At 42.2% G+C, this 27,203-nt stretch overlaps 1 protein-coding gene across 1 annotated transcript in view; it reads right to left on the bottom strand.

Annotated features, from left to right (window-relative positions):
* Positions 1-25,944, bottom strand: part of ZNF429 (zinc finger protein 429) — a 35,625-nt gene extending 9,681 nt beyond the window's left edge. The window contains 3 exon segments of the mRNA XM_024351789.3: positions 994-1,089; positions 1,894-2,020; positions 25,852-25,944. Coding sequence (XP_024207557.2) covers positions 994-1,089; positions 1,894-1,927 — 130 coding nt within the window. The 5' untranslated portion in view covers positions 1,928-2,020; positions 25,852-25,944.
* Between the last annotated feature and the right edge of the window lie 1,259 nt (positions 25,945-27,203).

The raw sequence follows: 27,203 nt of genomic DNA, 5'->3' as shown, positions 1-27,203 counted from the left end.
TAGGATTACAGGTGCCTGCCACCACGCTCAGCTAATTTTTGTATTTTTTAGTAGAGACAGGGTTTTGCCAAGTTGGCCAGGCTGGTCTGGAACTCCTGACCTCAGGTGATCCAGCTGCCTTGGCCTCCCGAAGTGCTGGGATTATAGACATGAGCCACCGTGCTCAGCCTATTTTCTATTTTTTGACTAATATTTATGCCACATACTTCCAGTACTATATTAAAATAGAGGCATTAACAATGGGTACAATACAGTTTTGCATTGGTGTCTGTGAATGTGAAGAAGCAAACACCTCTTCAATTTTTTATAAACTGGCCTCAGGAGTTAAGCCTCTTTTGTTGGGTCCCCAGGGTGCTGAGATGCCCTATGGATTTGTAATAGAGAGGGGTTGTAGCTTGGTCACAAGGCTGCGGGGTCTGTACTAGGGTCCACCTTTAGTTGGCTTGTTACAAGGGGTTTTGGTAGTTGTTAATCCCCATTTTATTTTTCAACAGAATGAATATTCTTCAGGACTTTGCTCTGTAGGGCAGTCATCAAGACGGGTGTTTTTTTTTGTTTGTTTTGTTTTTTTTGAGATGGAGTTTCGCTCTTGTTGCCCAGGCTGGAGTGCAATGATGTGATCTCAGCTCACTGCAACCTCTGCCTCCCAGATTCAAGCGATTCTCCTGCCTCAGCCTCCTGAGAAGCTGGGATTGCAGGCATGTGACACCACGCCCAGTGAACTTTTGTACTGTTAGTAGAGATGCAGTTTCATGATGTTGGCCAGGCTGGTCTCAAATGCCTGACCCCAGGTGATCCGCCCACCTCAGCCTCCCAAAGTGCTGGGATTACACGTGTGAACCACTGTGCCAGGCTGAAAGTTTTTTAGAACACAGTTTTTCAGAAAATATTTTCTTTGAAACATAGCTTCCCAAATCACATTGTAAGGACTGGCTTTCTTATTGGCCTTGGGACCTCTCATCTGTGTTGTCTGTTGTGTTCACTCTCACCTACCTGGGGGTTCATCCACCATTTCATGTCGCTTCATCTTGCAGGGTTCTTTTTCTTTCTCTAGACAAGTGATTAGGTCTGGCTTAGAAACAGCAATACCTGTTTTATTAAAAGTAAAGAAGATGAATCTTGCTTATATTCTGTAACTACCAATTTAGTAATGTGCTCAGTAAAGAGGATGTAATACAATATTCTAGTAAATTAATGCCCAAATGCCAATTTATAAGAGAAATTTCTAAATCTTTAGAAAATATTTTAAATTTTTAGGTTCTTAATTTCATTGCCCAGTACTACTTAATAAAAAATCGATTGTGACAATTAGATTTTAAGGTGTGGGCAACAATATTTTAGGCCACCAAATTCCTGAAATTATCACTAATCAAGAGTACATAATACAAATCAGCTCAGGAATATGGAAAGTTCAGGTGAAGATAAAACATCTTGAAGAAATTCTTTTCTACATGAACAAATCCCCAAACTTTTTTTTTTTTTTTTTTGAGATGGAGTCTCGCTCTTTTGCCCAGGCTGGACTGCAGTGGTGCTATCTCCGCTCACTGCAAGCTCCTCCTCCCGGGTTCACGCCATTCTCCTGCCTCAGCCTCCCGAGTAGCTGGGACTACAGGTGCCTGCCACTGTGCCCAGCTAATTTTTTGTATTTTTAGTAGAGATGGGGTTTCACCGTGTTAGCCAGGATGGTCTCCTGACCTCGTGATCCACCCGCCTCGGCCTCCCAAAGTGCTGGGATTACAGGCGTGAGCCACGACACCCGGCCCCAAACTTTTCTTAAAAGCAGGAATCTGAAACTCATTTACGCAAAGCATAAATTACCAAAAAACATTCTACAAAGAGGAGAAATGAAACATTTAGGGTATATTAGGAATGTTGTACTGAAGTTATTCTCACCCAGGAAGACCAAGTTTCTGTAGTTCTCTAACATCACATTTCTATATAAGTTCTGTTGTGCTGTGTCCAGGCACTGCCACTCCTCCAGAGAGAATTCTATGGCCACATCTGTAAATGTCAATGGTCCCTGAAACACACACACACCAACAGAAGGAGAGAGAAAGAGAGAGAGAAATATATTGACCAAGTGCCCATGGGTAGAATTTTTTATTTAATTCAAGGTGAAATGAGAGAGTAAAGAGAACTGCTTCTGACTTATACAAGTGACTGAAATTATTCAATAAACTAATTTATAAACAGAAATGTTCTCTAATATATTCTCTAACTTTGAGAAAATAGTGGCATAAGATCCACAACATCAGTGGACACATGACATTTTTCTAAGTGATAAAGTATAAAATTAAGGGCATGAACACAAACATACATTTTTGAGTGCTATGTTTACATCTTACAGAATGAGTTGTGTATATTTTTCAGATCAAAAAGACATGTTGAGTTAGAATTTACCTCTCACATTTTAATGTGTTCAATGAACTGAAGATTTTGTTAATGCAGATTATTTTTTCAGAAAATCTGGAATAAAGTCTGAGTTGCTGAATTTCTAACAAGCTCACCAGTAATGCCAATGTTTTTGATCCAAAAAGAATATTTTGTCAAACATTCAGTAAATGAAGGAACCTGTGTTTTTCCCAGTTTTTTTGTCCTGTAAACAAAGATGAGAGCTTTCATTTTCCAAAGACAGATATATGCAAAGAAAACCTAAGGAAGAAGGGCAGCTGCCAGATTAAATGTGATGGCATCAGCTGCATAAAGATAGTTAATAATAAAGAAAAAATAATCAACTCTATAGTAAAACAGTCTGTCAGAGAGTTCTTTAACCAAGTGAATCATTAATATCAACTGCACTAGGACAAATTTTTATGATGTGCTGGTGCATACAGAAAGACATAGCCTCACTGATGTGATCTTGCTACCTAAAAGTACATTACAGTCTGAATTTAACCATAAAGAAACATCAGTTTTATTCAAAGTTTAAGGTACTGATGACTCATGGGTTCTGTAATTTTTTTTTTTCTTTTTTTTTGAGACGGAGTCTCACTCTGTCCCCCAGGCTGGAGTGCAATGGCACGATTTCGGCTCACTGCAACCTCCACCTCCTGGGTTCAAGCGATTCTCCTGCCTCAGCCTCCACAGTAGCTAGGATTACAGGCACCTGCCACCACGCCCGGCTAATTTTTGTATTTTTAGTAGAGATGAAGTTTCACCATGTTGGTCAGACAGGTTTTGAACTCCTGACCTCAAGTTATCCACCCACCGCGGCCTCCCAAAGTGTTAAGATTACAGGTGTGAGCCACTGCACCCAGTCAAGTGTTCTGTAATTTTTAGTAGTGATTTAAAGTAGTCTTTTTTTAGCACTCTAGAGAACAGGTACCTCCTAATATATATGTATTTTTTAGAACTTTCTGGGTGATAAATGCCATCCTGTTTAAATAAGCATTTTGAAAATCCTGTTCTGCATAAAGCCAATGGAGAACACAGATGGAACCTCAACATTACATGTTCTCCATCTTTACTGAGGACCCCCACCTTTCCCTAATAGAAACCTTGAGTATCCACACCTCCTGTTTCACAGCCACAAGGGAACATTTTTAATATTGCAGATTAATTTATAATCTTGGTGAGAATTCTGCATGGCACATAAAAAGCTATGATGTAGAGAATGTAGAGAAAGATCTGGTATGTAGGAAGGAAATATTTTTCAGAGACCCTTGACTATCATAAGAATTTTAAAAAGTAGTTAAACTCATTAGGGAGGAAAAATACAAGTAGAGAAGTAAAGGCTTGCAAGTACTAAATGCATGACAGTCCAGGAGGCAGAGTGGACACAGCTCTTGATCTGGGACATGATTAGCTGAAAAATCGCCATTTATTCTTCTTTTTCCAATTTCTGTAAAATTCCTGCTCAGATGACATGCTCCAAACAAATCACACCTGCATCTTGAGACTATGCCTTTTAAAATGTCAACAGAACCTGTTTACCTGCTGCCACCACACCCACAGGCAGAAGAATCAAGACTTGCAAAAAAAGTCCACCCATTTCTGTTCTTAATAACAGACATTTAGGAACAATGCACTGTTCCATGGAGATACATTTCTTCTTTCCTGTCCTCAGGTGCCCTCCCCTGCCACAGACAACAGCAGTTTCTGCTACAATATTGGTAGTATGGACCGCACTGCCCCGTCCCTACTAAACCCAAACAAAACAGGCCCTGTAACCACCCTTTAGTGCAAAGGTGGAACTCTCATGAATGTGTCTTGAAGCTTTCATACTTGATTCTGGCCTCACTTTAGAATCACATGAGGCACTTAATTAAAACAACATGGATGCTTCTATGCAGAACCTGTTGAAAGGGCACAAGTAAACAGATTTTTGTAAATTGGCTGTGGAATTCTAATTAGAAACCCCGGCTGATAACCACTTGGCAAAGCATTGCCCCTCCAGCTGTAATGAGCTTATAAATCACTTGGTAATTTTGACCCCATTCTACATAATGTGATTCTGCAGGTCTGAAAAGGGTCCAAAATGAGTGTTTTAAACAAGTCCCATCGGTGCTGATGTAACTCCCCCTGGGCTCACCATTAGTATTAGTTAGACAAAGCAGGCACAGCACAGAGTCCCTTCCACTCAGGACTCTTGTCACAACACAAAAACTTCTGATACAAATGAAGACAACTCATCTGTACACTAAAGTATCATATTCTTTGCTGACTCTTTAAAGTTTACAGAACAGGTGGCCTACTTACTTAAAGAGCCAAAGTGGAATGGGCTCAGTCATGGCGGATGGGAGGCAGGACTAGATTGCAGCTCCGACTTGGACAGAGAAGTGTGTGGAGGTTCACAGTGTGAATTTTAGCTCCAGATTGACTGCAAGAACAAACTAGCAATCCCAAGAGGACCCACAGACCATCTGAAGGAAGCAGACTGCTCCTGCAGGACCTGAGAGACACCCCCAAGTGGGCTGATACAAGGTTGTCTGTCAGAAATTATTTATTTACAAAAAAAATTGATTATTAATTGGGTATACATCGTTAAGGTTTAGAGTATGGGTTATAGTGCACAGTGCAGCACTATTAAATTTATAGCCACTGGTGGCAATAGTAAACAGTTTCAAGAGATAACTACATAGTTCAAAGAGGAAAGACGTAATTGTGTTCTCACTTTAATGTCTCTCTGAGTTTGACAACTATTAGGTTGGTGCAAATGTAATTCTGGTTTTTGCCATTACATTAAAAGGTAAAACCACAATAACTTTTGCCCCGACCTAACAAGAGGATTTGCATTCCTCAGATAAAAGGTTTTCTGTTCTCACTGATATGTGGGAGCTAAACTACGAAAACACAAAGGCATAGGAATGGTACAATGGACTTTGGGGACTTTGGGGGAAGAGTGGGAGCAGGGCAAGGGATAGAAGACTACAAATGGGTGTAGTGTAAACTGCTTGGGTGATGGGTGCACGAAAATCTCACAAATCACCACCAAAGAACTTATGCATGTAACCAAATACCACCTGTACACCAGTGACTTATGGAAAAAAAAAAGTCAAAGTGAAGAAACCTCTCTTTTCATAACAGATTAAAGTAGCTTCTCAAAAACCTGAAAAAAAAATAGTAAAATAAAGTTTACAGAACAAACAGAAGGCAGCAATGTCTGAATGAGTCTGCATTTGAAAAATAGCATATGCACAGGTACTAATGCAATGTTTGTTAAGCAGGTACTATGTGCTCAAGAGTATGTTACAGAGCACTGTGCTGGGCATAACATACTGTGTGATTTCATCCTCATAACACCCTGGGAGTTGGTACTAAGTGTTTAATAATTCCCAGGATTTAGATAAAGGACGCAGAATTTTAATTTTTCTGTTTCTCTGTCATTGATTTTTTAAAAATAAAATGTATAGAATAAAAGCTAAATATAGACAGATGAGAGGAATACAGAAATTGAGAGTTTAATGTAGTTTAGAGGAATTTTTATTGTGTTTATATTTAATTTATTGTGACTTGTGGAGCAACTACTGGATCTGCAGGAATAGAAAACAAGTTGCTAAATGGAATGTCTTGGTAAGCACTGATTTTAATAAAAAATTAAAAATACATATTTTTCCACTTATCTGCTTTTGAGTTTCACGAAATCAGAGCACCAGCTCTAGAAAGGTAGCAAAATATACCACCCAAAACTCTGATCTCTTCTAATCAGTTCTGTGAGGCAAGGCTCCAGAGTGGGGCCAGACCAAAATAAGGCATCCAAAAAGGGTGAATCTGAACAGAACTGGGCCAAAGAGTGGACCCTGTGTAGAATTCTGTTCTCTATGCCAGTGGGGGTACTTCCAGTTCTGTTTTTCCTAGACTTACCTAAGAAAAACTTAAATTCCAGAGTTTGTGTAATTTTAATTTTTTTGAGCTACTGTCCTGTCAATTTTATAACATATACTAATAAGCAATTTAAGCAAATCTCTTAAGGTTTTCTAGGGTAATTTTATTAGAAGATAAATATATATTCTTAACAAGGTAAGAAAAATAGAAATAATAATAAAAATTCTTCTGTCCATAAATATCCCTTCAGCTGATGACATCAGAAGTTACAACAATGTAAAGAAAGTGGCCCAAATAAAGCCCAAGTTTTTTTGCACACACCTATTCATTGTACCAACCATATGATGCTTCATTCAACCATTTATCCAGTTGATAGTCTAAACCAAGAGTTTTTGGATGGTAGGGACCATGACTGCTTCATTTTTTTTTCTAATGGTCATATTAATGAAGCAATTAGTTTATCTGCTTTGAGTCTCCAGACCTCCTCCTCGTCTTTTACCCAAAGTACCAGAAAACTAGAGAAACTCTCATCTGGGTACCAACCAAACATGTCTCTTGTATGAGGAAAGAAACAAACACAAGATGATTCATTTCTCTTACATTGAAACAGAAGCAGAATTAACCACTCTTATCATCCTGACACAGTTCTGCTCTGGACATCATCAAATGTCTGAAATATACCTAGCTAATTGAGAGAGGGTTCCCAGTGACCCTGTGCTGATGGCCCAATAATAAGAAAGGCAGAAGAGACTCAGGCTCATTCTAAATAGAAAACGGAACTGCCCTGGCAGAGCTCCAGAACCTGGATCACCTGTCCTGATTTGCTAGCTCTTGGGTAAGAGGAAGGACAAGAATACTCTACTCCAGTGTTCACTTTTTTTTTTTTTTTTTTGAGATGGAGTCTCGCTCTGTCACCCAGGCTGGAGTGCAGTGGCATGATCTCAGCTCACTGTAACCTCTGCCTCCTAGGTTCAAGCGATTTTCCTGCCTTAGCCTCCTGAACAGCTGGGATTACAGGCATGTGCCACCACACTCGGCTAATTTTTGTATTTTTAGTAGAGATGGGGTTTCACCATGTTGGTCAGGCTGGTCTCCAACTCCTGACGTCGTGATCCATCTGCCTTGGACTCCCAAAGTCCTGGGATTATAGGCGTGAGCCACCACGCCCGGCCCAGCATCACATTTTACAGGTAGGTATAGTTGTGTTATGGCTCTGGATACTTTGTGGCCTTGATCTCACTCCTACGATGCTTGTTTACACTTACTGAATCTGACATTAGATTCTATTTATACCAGAAGCCTCTCACACAACTGAAGCAGGTCATTGGACAAGATCTGAAAAGCTCAAAGAGCCACACTCTCAAAAGATGTCTTTAAAATGCCCATGTTGACATCTCACAATGCAGAAGATGCCTCCTGTTAGTTTTCTTTACATTCTGAATCCAAAGTGTGGCCTTGTCTTGTAAATCCCAAGAAGAGGCCCGACCTTATGTGCAGATCCTAGATGGGATCAACCTGGCTCTGCATCCTTGGGTATTAGAGCAAGCACACAACAATCAAAGGAGAGATCTCCTCATAGAGGCTGCTCTGGCACACTCTAGATTATATATCTATCCAGAAGGTAGAAGCTGAGGCAACATGAACAGAAGTAGGCAGTTTATTTGGGCCAAGCTTGAGGATTGTAAACTGCGGGCAAAGATTCAAGTTGCCTGGAATCTACACTTCAATTAGCAGCACTTACAAGTGGATTTGCAAAGGCAAAGAGAGAGGGACAGAGTATGGCCTGATAAAAGGTTGTCTGCGAGAAATTCTTATTTATTTACAGAATTAACATTGATTACTGATTGAGTGTACGTCGTTAGGGTTTAGAGTATGGGCTATAGTGTCCAGTGTGGCACTATCAGTTTAATTTATAGCCACTGGTGGCAATAGTAAACAATTTCAAGAGATAACTATATGGTTCAAAGAGGAAAGAAAGACATAATTGTGTTCTCATTTTAATGTCTGAGTTTGACAACTATTAGGTTGGTGCAAATGTAATTGTGGTTTTTGCCATTACATTAAATGGTAAAACCGCAATAACTTTCGCCCCGACCTAAAAAGAGGATTTGCATTCCTCAGATAAAAGATTTTCTGTTTTCCAAATCTCATGACCTAGATTCAGAATTTCCAGCTGCAGATTTAGGTCCTGAATAGGTGGAGTAGCAGTAGCAGATGTTACCTGAACATTTGTGAGCAGTTTACCAAGAGGAGGAAGGGGAAAGTGGAGATTCTCATGTCCACATGTCTACTCAATGCACACGTGTTACTCTGATTTGGTTTCTTGGCTCCATGGTCTCTTAATCAGTTTCAGGTTTGAAGACACAAGAGTCATTGAAAGAGGTAAAATGGTTGATTTCCACCCTGTAACATTTGTACAAATCTAATCCCTCTAGAAGTGACTGTAGAGGACTATAGATAACAAAGAGACACGATTCTGCCTGCATATTTACGGGACAGTATACACTTTTTTTTTTTTTTTGAGACAGAGTCTCACTCTGTTGCCCAGGCTAGAGTGCAATGGCATGATCTTGGCTCAATGCAACCTCTGCCTCCTGGGTTCAAGCAATTCTCCTGTCTCGGCCTCCAAGTAGCTGGGATTGCAGGCACCGGCCATCATGCCCGGCTAATTTTTGTATTTTTTTAGAGACGGGGTTTCACCATGTTGGCCAAGCTGGTCTCAAACTCCTGACCTCAAGGTGATCTGCCCATCTTGGCCTCCCAAAGTGCTGGGATTAGAGATGCCCAGTGACAGCATGCACTTTGCAGCACAACTGTGAGTTGACTGGAAGCCTGAGAGGAAAAGTACCCTCTAGAGTAAAGCCTGGCTGGCACCTAATATGTTTATATCATGTATGGTAATTCTAGATAGTGTTTGGAAAATATAATTAAAAGAAAAATTGTATCCAGCTGCAGAGAAACTCCATAATGATAGAACAAAAGAGTTTTTATACACAAGTAAACCAGAATGTGACATGCACCACAGTCAATTTGCTTAAGAGACTGCAAAGACAGAAAAATAGTCATTATAATTAGTCCACAAGTGGAAGAACTTACAGCACCATGTCATACAGAGTTTATCCTAAATTCACCTGGTAATTTGAGAGGCCATCTGTGCATGCCAATGGGTTATAGTCAATGACAAAATAAACTTTTCCTATCTTCACGACAGGAGGTAATGTTCCAACTTAAAACCAGGTGGCTGCTGAAGGTAGGCTCTCACTCTCCTGCAGAAATGGCTGGATGGGGTGCTATCTTTTTGGCTATTTACATTTTAAAGCAATGGCTCCTCTACTCCCTAAGCACTGGGCTAGAGCACTCCTGCTTACCCTCTCCTGATGACGAGTGTCCTCTCGACTCCTACCATCTGCCACTGAAACACAGCTCACAGCACAGGGCTCACAGCTGGCAGCTCACATCATACATGAACCCCAATTGCCATAGCAGCACTCCAGTGCCACATCAGAGAGTAAAGCCTGAGCTGCATGAGGAGATCCTGTAGGCCTCCTGGGTAGAATTGTGCCTTCATAATAATGGGAATGGGAGCAGTGTTTCAGCCTCAGTTTCTAGTTATAATTGTGACATTAAAAAATACTGCTGGATTTCCAGGATAAGTGCAGATGCTCCAAGAGTTCTCACTGTGACAGCCCACCTAATTCACACAAACCACAGGATATTAATAGGCCTTCTGAAACAGACACCCAAAGCATGAGAGAGAAAAGCAGCTCTCCATCTCAGCAAGATTCTACTGAGAACAAACTAAGTTAAAAGCATCTTAAGAAGAAAACTCAGATTAGATACAAGATTGATCAAGTAGGCCAGAAAATATTCCCCTAAAAGGAATTTCTCTGAAAACACCCAAAATGCACAGCTATTGTCAGCATGAGAAACATGAGCATTATGAAGAAAAAGGGCATATTCTCAGTAGAATTTCATAAGGTTTTTCTTTCATGTCTGTTGCTCTTTTATCTCCTAGCCATCAAATGGGGGATCTATTGTGAAATACATGTGACAACTTCCACTAGAGCTTTTTGATAAGAACTGGAACCTGACTTTGTTTATATAGTGGAATGTATTTGAGATTGAAACATAGTTAACTAAAGAGCTATTATGGTTTTGGGTGGCCACATCACTCATCATGTTGATCTGTCCTGTAATAGCAGCATTCAAATTTAGTGAAATAAGACACTGAAACCATGCTCACATATAATTAGTCCTTTTGGGGAAATTAATGAGCATTTCAGACTAATATCTACTGTAACAATTTTGTAGTGAGTTTTCCTTTGATGTTAGATACAAATATCTATGTATAAATAATTTTTGTGTACTAGTCATGATGTCTGTAGAACTTTTAAAAATTGTCTGTAACCATAATTCAGTTAAAACACTTTATATTTCAAAAGTAAAAAGAACAATATTGAAGTGCCTATTTAAGGTATTCAAAGTAAATATTGTGGCCTTATATTCATACTATTATAGAAAATGCTATTAATATGAGTGCAGGTTGTTGACAAACACTACACATAATAACTATGTTAATTGTTCTGAAGTAATAAATAGAAACCAAAGTACAACTACAGATTCCACTTTTCAGTTTATACACTGAACTGCTCTTGCTTTTTCTGTGTAAGTACTTCGGACTGCAAATATCAGATAATTACCCTGGATAATCAGTTTTCTCTCAAAGGAACTTAGTATTTTCTAGTCTTTATTATCTTTGTGCTCAACTTTTGTGTACTCTTAAAATGAGCTTTAATCTAAACAACTCTGTGTCTACTTTACAAGACTAAAAATGAAAAAATAAAATAAAACCTTTCCCAAAGCAAAAACAAAGCAATGGTTATGAGGTCCTAGAGAAAGACAACCCTGAGTCAAAAAAAATGACAAATGGTTTATTTAGCTGTTACTATGATTTACATATATTTCCAAAAATCAGAGAAAAATATCTACATATAATCTAAATGCTTTAAGAAAAAAGAACAAAATATCTTCCATTATTTTCAGGTAGGAGAATAAAGCCTCTTATTTCTAATTTATATTTTCTCCTACAACAACCAAGTCTCTGGACATGTCCCTGAACCCTTGGACATCTGAATTTTAGTAGACACTGGATTCAGGTATCTAAGGTGTAGCCTTGGGCACCCTGTGTACACTTGAAAGAATGTTTATGAAGGAAAAAGCAGAAGAGAAAAAGGTGTTCTAAAAAAATCCATGGGTGTTAGCCGGGCGCAGTGGCTCACGCCTGTAATCCTAGCACTTTGGGAGGCTGAGGCAGGTGGACTGCCTGAGCTCAGGAGTTTGAGACCAGCCTGGCCAAGATGGTGAAACTTCATCTCTACTAAAATACAAACAAAAACCAGCCAAACATGGTGGCAGGTGCCTGTAATCCCAGTTACTCAGTAGGCTGAGGCACGAGAATTGCTTGAACCCAGGAGGTTGCAGTGAGCTGAGTTCATGCCACTGCACTCCAGCCCAGGCAAAAAAGTGAAACTGTCTCAAAAAAAAAAAAAAAATTCATGGGTGCACATGAATACAGCAAGTTCTTAGAAGACCTATAAAGAGATGTAGATTCTGACACAATAGTAGGAGACTACAACACTCCGCAGACACTTAGATCACTGTGTTGTGGGAATTAGGAGACTGGAAAGACCGATAGGTAGAAAAGGAGGATTTTATTGAGTGCACTCAGACCCAGTGGATTAACATCCAGAGACTGGGCCAAGGACAAAGACAGCATTTAACTTTTACATACACTTCTAAAGAGGGTGGGCTAACTTGAAATAAGCCTACAGTGGCACAAAGCGCAGTGATGTGAAAGCAAGGATACAGAAACAGAACAAAAGTAGTTAATCATACTATGACAGGTTTATAACTCAGACTTATATATGACTCTTACTATGCGGCCCAGATGGCTGTTACCTAGGCTTGCTCTAGTGCCTTGCATGGGCTTATCTTATAACCTTCACTATGGTGCCTAGGTGGCTGCAATCCAGGCCTGCTCAGGTATCTCATGACCTTCACTGTGCTGCTTAAATGAAAAACAGGAATCATAAGAGAAAGGAAAATTTGTTTCTCTTCTCCCTATGTTGAGGGAATGCTGGGAGAGTCTCCAGAGCACATTCTTTCCAGCCCTGGCTTCTTAAATAGTGTTATCAAGACTTTTCCTGGATGTGGGCTGTGCCTGTTACTGCCTCTAGGATAAGTCAGCCTAATACAGGAAACCTTGTTTCTTTCTCTTTTTAATTTAATTTTATTTTCTTTAATTTCCCACCTTGAGGCAGAAAATTAACAGATATCAGAACCTAAACTCAACACTTGACCAAATCATTCTAATAAACATATATGAAACTCTTCATCTGAAACCAACATAGTATATATATCGTTCTCATCACCATGTGTCACATACTCTAAAATTGACCACGCAATCAGAAACACAACAATCCTCAGCAAATTCAATAATCCCAAAATCATACCAAATGCTCACTTAGACCACAACTTGATAAAGATAAAGATATAATACAGGGCTGGGCACGATGGCTCATGCCTGTAATCCCAGCACTTTGGAAGGCTGAGGTGGGCAGATCACGATGTCAGGAGATCGAGACTATCCTGGTTAACACAGTGAAACCCTTTCTCTACTAAAAATAAAAAAATAAAAATTTAGCTGGGCGTGGTGGCGCACATCTGTAGTCCCAGCTACTCAGGAGGCTGAGGCAGGAGAATCACTTGAACCCGGGAGGTGGAAGTTGCTGTGAGCCGAGATGGTGCCATGCACTCCAGCCTGGGCGACAGAGTAAGACTCCATCTCAAAAAAAGAAAAAAAAAGATATAATTCAGTACAAAGAAAAACACTTGAAAACATGCAATTACATGAAAATTAAACAATCTTCATCTGAATGACTTTTGGGTAAATAATGAAATTAAGGCACAAATCAAGAAGTTCTTTAAAACAAATGAGAACAGTGATACAACACACCAGAATCTCTCCAACACAGCTAATGTGAGGTTAAAAGGGGAATTTACAGCACTAAATGCTCACATCAAAAAGGTAGAAAGATCTCAATTTAACAACCTAACATCATAAATAAAAGTATAAGAGAAGCAAGAGCAAACCAGCCCCTGAGCTAGCAGAAGACAAGAAATAACCAAAATCAGATCAGAACTGAAGGGGATTTAGACATAAGAAGTCATACAAAAGATCAAGAAATCCAGGAGTTAAATCTTTTAAATAAATCAATAAGATAAACCACTAGCAAGTTTAGTGAAGTAAGAAGAGAAGATTCAAATAAACACAATAAGAAATGACAATGCCTGTAATCCCAGCACTTTGGGAGGCCGAGGTGGGTGGATCACAAGGTCAGGAGATAAGAGACCATCCTGGCTATACCCTGTCTCTACTAAAAATATAAAAAAAAATTAGCCAGGCATGGTGGCAGGTGCCCGTAGTCCCAGCTACTCGGGAGGCAGACGCAGGTGAATGGCGTGAACCTGGGAGGCGGAGCTTGCAGTGAGCTGAGATAGAGCCACTGTACTCCAGCCTGGGTGACAGAGCAAGACTCCATATCAAAAAAAAAAAAAAAAAGAAATGACAAAAGGGTCATTACTACTGACCCCACAAAAATACAAATAACTACTGAAGTCTACTATAAACATCTCTATGCACACAAACTAAAAAAAAAAATCTAAAAGAAATGGATAAATTTCTGGGCAAATACATTCTCCCAATACCAAACAGAAAGAAACTGGAGCCCAGAACAGAACAATAACAAGCTCTAAAATTGAATTAGTAAATAGCCTACCAGCCAAAAAAAAGCCCAGGACCCACAGATTCACAGCTGAATTCTACTAGATGTACAAAGAAAAGCTGGTATTATACTTTCTAAAACTACTAAAAAAAATTGAGAAGAAACTCTTCCCCTGCTCATTATATAGTAACAGCATCATTCTGATACCAAAACCTGGCAAACATAAAACAAAAAAAAGAAAACTCAGGCAAAAATTCTTCATGAACACTGATGCAAAAATCCTCAATGAAATACTGTAAAATTGAATCCAGCAGCACATCAACAAGCTAATCTGCTATGATCAAGTAGGCTTTATCCCTGGGATGCAAGGTTGGTTCAACATACACAAGTCAATAAATGTGATTCATCACATAAACAGGACTAAAGACAAAAAACACAAGATTATCTCAATAGACGTAGATAAAGCTTTCAATAAAATGTAACATTCTTCATGTTTAGAACCCTAAACAAACTAGGCATTGAAGGTACATACTTCAAAATAGTAAGATATCTGTGACAAATCAACAGCCAACCTGCTGAATGGACGCAAGCTGGAAGCATTTCTTCTTAAAAACTGGCACAAGAAAAGGATGACTTCTCTCACTACTTTTATTCAACATAGAATTGGAAGTCCTGGCTAGAGCAATCAGGCAAGAGAAATAAATAACAGGCATCCCAACAGGAAGAGAGGAAAGGAAACTAACCCTGTTTGCAGATGACATGATTCTATATCTAGAAAACCCTATAGTCTTGGTGCAAAAGCTCTTTAGACTGAAAAACAACTTCAGCAAAGTTTCAGGATACAAAATACATGTACAAAAATCAGCAGCATCTCTGCACATCAACAATATCCGAGCCAAAAACCAAATCAAAAACATAATTCCGTTCACAACTGCCACAAAAAGAATAGAATATCTAGAAGTACAGCTAACCAGGGTGGTGAAAAATCTCTACGACAAGAACTACAAAACACTTCTTAAAGAAGTCAGAACTAACACAAACAAATCAAAAACTATTTTATGCTCAAGGACAGAAAAAAATCAGTATCATTAAAATAACCATACTGCTCAAAGAAATATACAGAAATAATGCCATTTCTATCAAACTACCAAAAACATTCTTAACACAACTAAAAACTGTTTTTAAATTCATATGGAACAACAAAAAAAGCCCAAAGAGCCAATGCAATCCTAAGCAAAAAGAACAAAGCGGCTGGGCATGGTGGCTCACACCTGTAATCCCAGCACTTTGGGAGGCTGAGGCGGGTGGATCACAAGGTCAGGAGATTGAAGCCATCCTGGCTAACACGGTGAAACCCCGTCCCTACTAAAAATACAATAATAATAATAATAATGATGATGATAGCAGAGCATAGTGGCACATGCTTGTAGTCCCAGCTACTTGGGGGGCTGAGGCAGGAGGATTGCTTGAACCCAGGAGGCAGAGGTTGCAGTGAGCCAAGATTGCTCCACTGCACTCCAGCCTGGGGAATTAAGCGAGACTAGGTCTCAATAAAATAAAAAAAACAAAAAAATTTAAAAAAACAAAAAAACAAAAAACAAAGCTGGAGGCACTGTATCACTTTACCCCACTTCAAACTATATTGCAGGGTGATAGAAACCAAAGCAGCATGGTACTGGTACAAAAGCAGACTCATAGACCAATGCAACAGAATAGAGAGCCCAGAAATAATGCTGACACCTACGACCATCTGATATTTGACAAAGCTGACAAGAGGAACGTAAGAAGAATTTTCTGTTTAATAAATAGTGCTAGAATAACTAGCTAACATTATGTAGAAGACTGAAACAGCACGCCTTTCTTATACCATATACAAAAATATACTCAAGATTAAGTAAAGACTTAAAAAATACTGGAAGATGACCTAGGAAATACCATTCTAGACATAGGAACTGGCAAAGTTTTATGATGAAGATACCAAAAGCAATTGCAACAAAAGCAAAATTTGATGAATGCGACCTAATTAAAGAGCTTTTTCACAGCAAAAAAACAAAAAACAAAAAATACCACACACACAAAAAAATCAGAGTAAACGGACAATCTACAGAATAGAAGAAAATATTTGCAAACTATGCTTCTGACAAAGGTCTAATATCCAGAATTCAAAAGGAACTTAAACAAATTTACAAGAAAAAACAACCTTATTAAAAAGTAGGCAAAAAACATGAACAGATGCCATTCTAAAGAAGATATACATGTGGCTAACAAGTATTTGATGAGTATTTCTTTCTTATCACTAATCAGTAGAGAAATGCAAAGAAAAATCACAATGAGATACCATCTCACACCAGTCAGAATGGCTACTATAAAAAAGTAAAAAAAAAAAAAAAAAAAAAAAAAAAAAGGCCAGGCGCAGTGGCTCACAGTTGTAATCCCAGCACTTTGGGAGGCCAAGGCACGGGGATCACTTCAGGTCAGGAGTTCGAGACCAGTCTGGCCAACATGGAGAAACCCTGTCTCTACTAAAAATACAAAAATTAGACAAGCGTGGTGGTGCGCACCTGTAATCCCAGCTACTTGGGAGGCTGAGGCAGGAGAATCACTTGAATCTGGGAGGTGGAAGCTGCAGTGAGCGGGGATCACGCCACTGCACTCCAGCCTGGGTGACAGAGTGAGACACCATCTCAAAAAATAAAATGAAATAAAACAAAATAAAATAATTTAAAAAAATAAAAATATATATGGTGGCCAGGCACAGTGGCTCATGCCTGTAATCCCAGCACTTCGGGAGGCTGAGGTGGGCAGATCACTTGAGGTCAGGAGTTCGAGACAAGCCTGGCCAACATGGCAAAACCCCGTCTCTACTAAAAATACAAAAATTAGCTGGGTGTGGTGGTGCGTGCCTGTGATCCCAGCTACTTGGGAGGCTGAGGCAGGAGAAATCACTTGAATCTGGGAGGTGGAGGTTGCAGTGAGCCCAGATTGCAAAACTGCACTCCAGCCTGGGTAACAGACCTAGACTCCATCTCAAAAATAAAATAAATAAAAAATATATATGTGTGTGTGTGTATAAAATATATATGGTATATAAACATCACGGAATGCTGTGTGGTTATTTTAAAAAAAAAAGAACAAGATCATGTCCTTTGCAGCAACATGAATGGAGGTGAAGCCCATTATCCTCAGAAAACTAATGCAGAAAAAAGAAACCAAATGCATGTTCTCATTTATAAGAGCTAAATAACAAGCACACATGGACACAAAGAGAGGAACAACAAGCACTGAGGCCTAGTTGAGGGTGGAGGGTAGGAGGACAAAGAGAATAAGAAATACCTGTTTGATGCTATGCTTAGTACCTCAGTGACAAAATAATCTACACTAAACTTCCATGACAATTTTATCTATATGATAAACCTGCATGTGTACCCCTAGACCAAAAATAAAAGTTAAAAGGAAAAAACTTCATTAGTTGGGGGAGAGTGCTATGTAGGTGAAAAGACTGGTTTGTGCTACAGATAATGGCCCAGGTGGGGCTGTACTGATTTATTTCTAGGTCCATGGAGGCAGATGAGATTACAAACAGGTGGCCCAGAACCCTAAGGTGGTGGAGAAAAACAGGTTGCTGTTGCAGATTGTGTCTGGGAGTAGGAATATTCCAGGAGACTTGTAGACACTTTTGTGCATTTCTGGGAAGGAACACTGGGATCAAAAATGCTGTGGTGAAGTTCCTGAGGGTGGTGCCTCATTCTGGGAGGGATGTGGACATGTCAATGTCTAGTGGGTGTGTATGTGAGTGGGTGGGAATCACGTGGTGGCAGCTGCAGGAAAAGGGAGTCTGTCATCAGAGATCGTTCCCTCTAAGTTTTCATCCTCTCTTACCCTAAGAGGACACCTGGAATCACAGGACAATGGGCAGTGTGAAAGCCTGTGTACAGGAGAGCAGAGCCTCCCATTTCCAGATACCAAGAGTTCTATTCCAGGACAGGCCTCTGTGATATCTTTCTTCTGGCACCAAATCTGTAGTTTGCTTAACACCAAGCAATTCTCCAACAGCAACTCAATGTCTAACATTTGAATTCTGACACCACCCAGAGTCAGCACAGACCCTGATTCAGGGCTTGGTCCCACAACTTTGTCCTTACTGGAGATGCCAGTCACAAACCCCATGGGCCCATCTATGCTTCTGAGCTACTGTTTAAAAATTCAGGACTTTCATAACCTCTATGAAGTTTAATAATTGGACAGAGCTAATCAGAGAACTCAGCAAACACTGTAGTTATGTTTACTGGTTTATTACAAAAGATAAAATCCAGGAGAAGTCAAATGGAAGAAATGTATAGGACAAAGAAAAGAGGTGGGAAAATAAAAAGCACGTGGATAATCTGAGAAAACAGCTGTGATTAATAAAATTCTCTATCCTTTGTGTGCCAGAAACAGTTTATAGAAAGAAACCCCATTTCCATTAAGACTAAGGGCCGGGTGCAGTGGCTCATGCCTGTAAACCCAGCACTTTTGGAGGCTGAGGCAGGTGAATCATGAGGTCAGGAGATCGAGACCATCCTGGCTAACATAGTGAAACCCCATCTCTACTGAAAAATAGAAAAAATTAGCCGGGCATGGTGGCAGGCGCCTATAGTCCCAGCTACTGGGAGGCTGAGGCAGGAGAATGGTGTGAACCCAGGAGGCGGAGCTTGCAGTAAGCCGAGATCACGCCACTGCACTCCAGCGTGCAAGACAGAGTGAGACTCCATCTCAAAAAAAAAAAAAAAAAAAAAAGACTTAGATGGTGCTCTCTATTCTTACCTGTCACATAAGCCAGACACAGACTCTGCACATTTTCTTCTTGCTCTCATAAAAATGGTAGCTGAATTTGTCTTCAGTGGTAAAAATAAAATACTTCTGTCAGAGGCATTTAAACCAGAGCCTATTGGGCTGCATTCCCAAACAGTTAAGGCATTCTTTCCTCTTTTTTTTTTTTTTTTTTTTTTTGAGATGGAATCTTGCTCTGTCGCCCAGGCTGGAATGCGGTGGCGTGATCTCGGGTCACTGTAACCACCACCTTCCCGGTTCAAGTGATTCTCCTGCCTCTGTCTCCCAAGTAGCTGGGATTACAGGCGCCCGCCACCATGCCCAGCTAATTTTTATACATTTTTTTTTAGTAGAGATGGGGTTTCATCATGTTGGTCAGCCTGGTCTCGAACTCCTGACCTCAGATGATCCACTCGCCTCAGCCTTCCAAAGTGCTGAAATTACCGCGCATGGCCCACAGTTAAGGCATTCTAAGTTGCATAATAAGAGGTTGGCACAAGATACAGGTCATAAAGACCTTGCTGATAAAACAGACGGCAGTAAAGGAGCCAGCTAAAACCCACCAAAACCAAGATGGCCCTGAGAGTAACCTCTGATTGTCCTCACTGCCACACTCCCATCAGTGCCATAACAGTTTACAAATGCCAATGCAATATCAGGAAGTTACCCTGTATGGTCTAAAAAGGGGAGGCATGAATAATTCACCCCTTGTTTAGCATATAATCAAGAACTTACCGCTCTCCCTCTCCCTCTCCCCACGGTCTCCCTCTCCCCACGGTCTCCCTCTCCCTCTCTTTCCATGGTCTCCCTCTGATGCCGAGCCAAAGCTGGACTGTACTGCTGCCATCTCAGCTCACTGCAACCTCCCTGCCTGATTCTCCTGCCTCAGCCTGCCGAGTGCCTGCGATTGCAGGCGCACACCGCCACGCCTGACTGGTTTTCGTATTTTTTTTGGTGGAGACGGGGTTTCGCTGTGTTGGCCGGGCTGGTCTCCAGCTCCTAACCGCGAGTGATCCGCCAGCCTCGGCCTCCTGAGGTGCCGGGATTGCAGATGGAGTCTCGTTCACTCAGTGCTCAATGGTGCCCAGGCTGGAGTGCAGTGGCGTGATCTCGGCTCGCTACAACCTCCACCTCCCAGCTGCCTGCCTTGGCCTCCCAAAGTGCCGAGATTGCATCCTCTGCCTGGCCGCCACCCCGTCTGGGAAGTGAGGAGCGTCTCTGCCTGGCCGCCCATCGTCTGGGATGTGAGGAGCCCCTCTGCCCGGCTGCCCAGTCTGGAAAGTGAGGAGCGTCTCTGCCCGGCCGCCATCCCATCTAGGAAGTGAGGAGCGCCTCTTCCCGGCCGCCATCCCATCTAGGAAGTGAGGAGCATCTCTGCCCGGCCGCCCATCATCTGAGATGTGGGGAGCACCTCTGCCCCACCGCCCCGTCTGGGATGTGAGGAGCGCCTCTGCCCGGCCGCGACCCTGTCTGGGAGGTGAGGAGCGTCTCTGCCCAGCCGCCCAGTCTGAGAAGTGAGGAGACCCTCCACCCGGCAGCCGCCCGTCTGAGAAGTGAGGAGCCCCTCCACCCGGCAGCCGCCCCATCTGGGCAGTGAGGAGCGTCTCCGCCCAGCAGCCACCCCATCCGGGAGGGAGGTGGGGGTCAGCCCCCCGCCCGGCCAGCCGCCCCGTCCGGGAGGGAGGTGGGGGGTCAGCCCCCCACCCGGCCAGCCGCCCCGTCCGGGAGGGAGGTGGGGGGTCAGCCCCCCGTCCGGGAGGGAGGTGGGGGGTCAGCCCCCCGCCCGGCCAGCCGCCCCGTCCGGGAGGGAGGTGGGGGGTCGGCCCCCCGCCCGGCCAGCCGCCCCGTCTGGGAGGGAGGTGGGGGGGTCAGCCCCCGCCCGGCAAGCCGCCCCGTCCGGGAGGTGGGGGGCGCCTCTGCCCGGCCACCCCTACTGGGAAGTGAGGAGCCCCTCTGCCCGGCCACCACCCCGTCTGGGAGGTGTACCCAACAGCTCATTGAGAACGGGCCATGATGACAATGGCGGTTTTGTGGAATAGAAAAGGGGGAAAGGTGGGGAAAAGACTGAGAAATCGGATGGTTGCTGTGTCTGTGTAGAAAGAAGTAGACATGGGAGACTTTTCATTTTGTTCTGTACTAAGAAAAATTCTTCTGCATTGGGATCCTGTTGATCTATGACCTCACCCCCAACCCTGTGCTCTCTGAAACATATGCTGTGTCCACTCAGGGTAAAATGGATTAAGGGCGGTGCAAGATGTGCTTTGTTAAACAGATGCTTGAAGGCAGCATGCTCGTTAAAGAGTCATCACCACTCCCTAATCTCAAGTACCCAGGGACACAAACACTGCGGAAGGCCCCAGGGTCCTCTGCCTAGGAAAACCAGAGACCTTTGTTCACTTGTTTATCTGCTGACCTTCCCTCCACTATTGTCCTATGACCCTGCCAAATCCCCCTCTGCGAGAAACACCCAAGAATGATCAATTAAAAAAAAAAGAAAAAAGAAAAAAAAGAAATTACCATAAAGTGGTCAACCAGCAGCCCTCTGGGATGCTATGTCTGTGAAGTAGCAATTGTTTTATTCCTCTATTTTCTTAATAAACATGCTTCCACTTTACTCTATGAACTCACTCTAAATTCTTTCTTGCGTGAGATCAAAGAACCCTATCTTGGAGCCTGGATTGGGACCACTTTCCTGTACTTCCATATCAGACCTCGCTGAAATTTATCTCCTTCCCAGAGGTTCCTGGACTTTGGGCTGCCCTCCGTCTGAGCCAACATACAACCCCATTCTACTTCCCTTCTAAGAACATGCTGACCTCAGGATAAAACATTCTCTGATCTAGAATCTGATGTTTTTACCGTCCATTTGCCATTCCCCTCCCATCTTTTTTCTAATCTTGTTTGCTCACCCCTATGAAAGAAAGCCCTTGTCATCACCTGAGGTAAGGACTTCCAGACCAGCCTGGCCAACATGGTGAAACCCCGCCTCTACTAAAAATACAAATGTCAGCCGGGCATGGTCGCGGGCACCTGTAATCCCAGCTACTTGGGAGGCTGAGTAATGAGAATTGCTTGAACCCAGGAGGTGGAGGTTGCAGTAAGCAGAGATCGTGCCACTGCACTCCTGCCTGGGCAACAAGAGCAAGATTCCATCTCAAAAAAAAAAAAAATTATTAAAAAAAGAAAAGAAAGGCTTTGTCTGCCTAAACTTTGCAATCCTTAAAGCTCTTATGGTTGGTATTTCCTCCTGTTGCAATACTCCTTGGTAATTCAATTTTCTTTTTTTTATACAAATCTAACTTTGTTCTATTTTACAAAGTCTAAAAACTGTCTCAAAACAAGGACAACTTTATCTTCATTAAGATCCTCCCAGTTCCCTTCCACCTTAACTGTAACTGTATCTGCCTGTGGGCTCCCAGCTTTCCAGGGCTCTGTAGCTTCTCTCAGGATAAAGCCTCCTTCCATGGCTGGGGTGAGCAGGCAGGGACACCTGCAGGGGAGGCTCCCCAGAAAGAACTAACTGGATCTTAAATAACCTTCTTTTGCAGGCTCAATATTAGCCTTAGCTTGGAGTCACTGGGCTCAAGTTTTAATTTCCATGTCAGAGTTATTCACTTGGTCTTTGAAACTAAGTGTTCGAAAAATCCAGCAAAATTACTCAATGTTCATATAAAACAAGGCAATTTTACAATGCTTACATTTCATACCTCAATAAGAAAAGCAAAAGTATCTATTCCTTTATAAATGTATTATTTTATTATTTCCATTAAAAAATCATGTAGTAGGCCGGGCACGGTGGCTCATGCCTGTAATCCTAGCACTTTAGGAGGGGCAGATTGCCAGAGCTCAGGAGTTCGAGACAAGCCTGGGCAACACGGAGAAACCCTGTCTCTACTAAAATACAAAAATAGGCTGGCGCGACAGTGTGCGCCTGTAGTTCCAGCTACTCGGGAGGCTGAGGCAGGAGAATTGCTTGAACCCAGGAGGCAGAAGTTGCAGTGAGCCAAGATTGCACCACTGCACCCCAGCCTTGAGCAAGACTCCATTTCAAAAAAAAAAAAAGTAGTAAACAATTAGTCATATGGGAACACTTCTAGGAGGTACCAAGTTTCATCTAAAAAATACAGCATTAAACTCTGAAATAAAGATAACAGGATATAGAACAGAGATATTCACTGTCAGAAATTTATCTGGCAAAAACAACTGATGTTTTCATGAATTCATGTAACTCACCTATTATCTACAACATTTTCTTCTGGAAATGCATTCATTTTCTACAGCCAAAATGGAAGAGATTTTTCCCTATTCTTTTCCTTGGTAGCATTCCAAAATCTAAGCCTTGGAATTCTGTTTGAAATCACCCAGCCATAAAAAAAAAAAGCCTGAGAAAATTTCTAAACTCACTCTAAGAAAGAAAAAGGTACATGAGAATTTTTAACAAAAAAAAAAAAAGATTTTTCTGAAACCCACCTCTTTTATGTCCTTTGTAAATATTTTCTTACCTTTCAAGCTCTACTAAAAAATTGCAATTTAGAGTTAAAAAACTGAAGTCAATATAAGTGAACAAATCTTTTCAAAGTGACAAACCCAGGGAGTGGCAGTGCTGATAAGAAAACAGATGTGTCCGACTCATGTGTCAAGTTCAATCACTTGAGAGATTCTCCTACCCATCCCGCTCACTTAAGTCACTTAAGTGCTCAATAACCACCCTCTCAGGAGACTGCTCTATGTTCCAGTAAGTGTCCCAAGTGCATTTTACTTTGCAATTTCTCGCCTCATCTCACCGGGGTCAGGGTTTCTTTTGTCTTTTGAGATATCACTTTTTTTTTTTTTTCAGATGGAGTTTCACTCGTGTTGCACAGGCTGGAGTGCAATGGCACGATCTCGGCTCACCGCAACCTCCGCCTCCCGAGTTCTTCTGCCTCAGCCTCCTGAGTAGCTGGGATTACAGGCATGCACCACCACGCCCGGTTAATTTTCTATTTTTAGTAGAGACGGAATTTCATCATGCTGGCTAGGCTGGTCTCGAACTCCTGACCTCAGGTGATCCGCCCACCTTGGCCTCCCAAAGTGCTGGGATTACAGGTGTGAGCCACCATGCCCGGCAGAGATACTAGTCTTTTTTCACAAATTGTAGAGAATCAAGGGGTCAGAAATTATTTGTTTTCAACTCAATACCAGCATTTGATTGGGTGACCAGCAATGTGGCCCAAAGAAAGGAAAGTCGGGCTGGGTGAACACAGTCTTAACATCTGAAGGGGTTAGCTTTTCAAACGAAAAGTACACCAGGAGATTCCTCTCAGCCCCAGGGAATCCACCTGCTCCCTTCAGAGGCTACACTCCATACCACAGGTTGTCCTATGGGAGAAAATGACCCAGGAATTAATATTCATTAGACAGTCTTGCAGACATAGCCATGACTGATATCTTGGTTTATTCACAGACAGTACTGGAACCCAGGACCAGGAAAAAAACTAAAGGGTGGCTGAGGACACATCACCCCACAAAAATTCCAAGAAAAACCTTGATGCCAAAACATTCTCATAAAATCTCTATGCCTAGAGAAGATAAAAGGAAAAGAGACAAAGATTTTTTTACAATACAGTGTCAGAAGATTATTCCTTGCTTTCTTCTTATGGAAAATATTTATAAACAGAAAACAAATCTTTTAAAATGTGCCATCCAATGCTTTGTCAAAAATGTTTAATTAAAATACAGTATCAAAAATGTACACTAAAGGACAAATAGTTAGTAGTGTGAATTAGGGAGTGGGAGTTGGCATTTGGGATTGTCAGGAGGAAATGGAAATTTTGTATTTTACTGCAAGCCAGAGTTAGGCTGGAGGAATGGGGGGCGTGGGAGTAGACTTGAGACCCTGCTTAGGACACCTGTGAAAAACGCAGGGGAAGATCAGTTTTGTGTAGGGAGTGAAAATAGTTAAGTGCTAGGCAATTCGACTGAGGTGGCTGTAGTGCCTGAATTCCTACTTTTAAAAAATCTAACTCAAGCCGGGTGCCGTGGCTCACGCCTGTAATCCCAGCACTTTGGGAGGCCGAGATGGGCGGATCACCCGAGGTCGGGAGTTCAAGATAAGCCTGACCAACACGGAGAAACCCCGTCTCTACTAAAAATACAAAATTAGCCGGGCGTGGTGGTGCCTGCCTGTAATCCCAGCTACTCAGGAGGCTGAGGCAGGAGAATTACTTGAACACGGAGGCGGAGGTTGCAGTGAGCCGAAATCGCGCCACTGCAGTCCAGCTTGGGCAAGAAGAGCGAAACTCCGTCTCAAAAAAAAAAACAACCAACTCAAATGCTTTTTTTTTTTGTAAATTACTACACTGGGGAAAACAAATACAGGGTTAACTATTAACTGGAATTAAGCTCTGATTACATAACCAGGAAATTTTGTAAGCTGAAGATGGAAATTAAGAAACTACGTAACCCTACCTAACCAATAACTGAATTTGCGTTTTTGTACCATGCGCAAAGTCTTTCCTTCAAGCTCCTCCAAAGGACCACAAACTACATCCCACAGCTGGGTGCTTTACAATTTTAGAACCACTCTTTAATTAAATTCTTTAATATTTTGCAGTGACTCCCCCCCCCTTTTTTTTTTTTTTTTTTTTTTTTTGTTTGAGATAGTCTCACTGTGTCAACCAGCCTGGAGTGCAATAGCACAATCTTGGTCTCCTGGGTTTAAGCGATTCTCGTGCCTCAGCCTCCCACATAGCTGGGATTACAGATGCCTGCCACCACACCCGGCTAATTTTTGTATTTTTAGCAGAGAGGCGGTTTCACCATGTTGGCCAGGCTGTTCTCGAATGCCGGACCTCAGTGATCTGCCCGCCTCCCAGCAAATTGCTGGGATTACAGGCATAAGCCACCGCGCCCGGCCACTCCCATAGATTTTTAATAGGAGAGAATGGGAACTGGGAACCCCACGGACCAAAGCTCTTCCCGCTCATGAACCCGCATCCCGAGTCACTATTCTCACCTGACGCCCCTCCCATGGTTCTTGCACAATCTGGGAGAGACTGCGGAATTGCGCGTGCAGAGCTCCCCAGACAGGGCTACACGTCAGGCACAGTCACTGCGGAGGGAAGACAGGACGCCCGGGGCCCGGCTGTCAGCACAGTCGCCATCTTATGGCTGAAGGGGACTGAAGCCGAGCTGGGCAAGGAGAATTCCGGGCGCAGATTGTGGAGCTGACTGCCGGGAGACCTAAGTCCGCCACGGCCACTTCCCACGGTTCCGACCAGCCCCTCCCCCTCTCTCGGGATGTCAGACTCGGCACTCTCACCATTTCTAGGCTTCCAGGGGGTCCTGGAGTCTTAGCCGTGTATCTCCCAATATCTGCGGGTCACAGGGCCACACAGGCTGGGCCTCTAAGAACAGAGGACACAGAAATGAAGACGAGACCTGGAGCTCTGGCTGCAGCGAGAGCCAAAAGCCCCGCCATATTCCGGAAACCGTCCTGTCCGCTCCAGCTGCGTGCCTGATTGGATAATGTTTAAGACCCGCCCTCTCAGGCCCTGAGTGACGGAGGGTGATCAGTTGCTGGGCAGAATGAAGCGTGACAGCCTAGCTGCAGCCTTTTCAGGCAGGCTTTCCTCCGAGCTGAGCCAGGCCCACCCTAGAGGGTGTTTGCATTGAACCTTGTGTGTAAGGTCATATGCATTTATAAATATACTATATGGCTAGTCACAAATGAAAAGAATATAATAACAATTACTTTTAAATTTTAGCTTTTATCACCTTCCTAGCTTCTGGTCCTTTGAGCAGGCAGCCTGAGATTTTAAAAAGGAGGCAGTCCTCTGAAATAAAATGTGAGCCACATGTGAATTTTTAATTTTCCAGTAGCCAAACTTTAAAAAGAAACATGAAACACGTGGAATTGATTGTAATAATGTAACTAACCCAATATGTTTAAAGTATTATCATTTTAATATGTGAGCAATGTGAAAGGAAAATATCTTGGGCCCCCAAAATTACTAAGGAAAACTCAAGCTGGGAACTAAAGGCCAATCAGAAACTCAAAAGAATTTGAGTCCACCTATCTGTGACCTGGAAGCTCCCTCCAGCTTCGTGTCTTCCTGCCTTTGCTTCAAGTTGTCCCACCTTTTCAGACTGAACCAATGTACTTCTTACATATATTGATTGATGTCTCATGTCTCCCTAAAATGTATAAAACCAATATGTTCCCTGACCACCTTGGGCAGGTGTCCTCAAGACTTCCTGAAACTATGTCATAGGCGTGTTCTCAACCTTGGCAAAATAAACTTTCTAAATTAACTGATGTCTCAGATTTTCTGGGGTCACAGCAATATGTAATTATTAAGGCACTAT

Source organism: Pan troglodytes, chromosome 20 (genome assembly GCF_028858775.2).
Source record: "Pan troglodytes isolate AG18354 chromosome 20, NHGRI_mPanTro3-v2.0_pri, whole genome shotgun sequence".
NCBI lineage: Eukaryota > Metazoa > Chordata > Mammalia > Primates > Hominidae > Pan > Pan troglodytes.
Note: the sequence above shows the minus strand (reverse complement) of the source record. Positions and strands in the feature narration are given on the sequence as shown.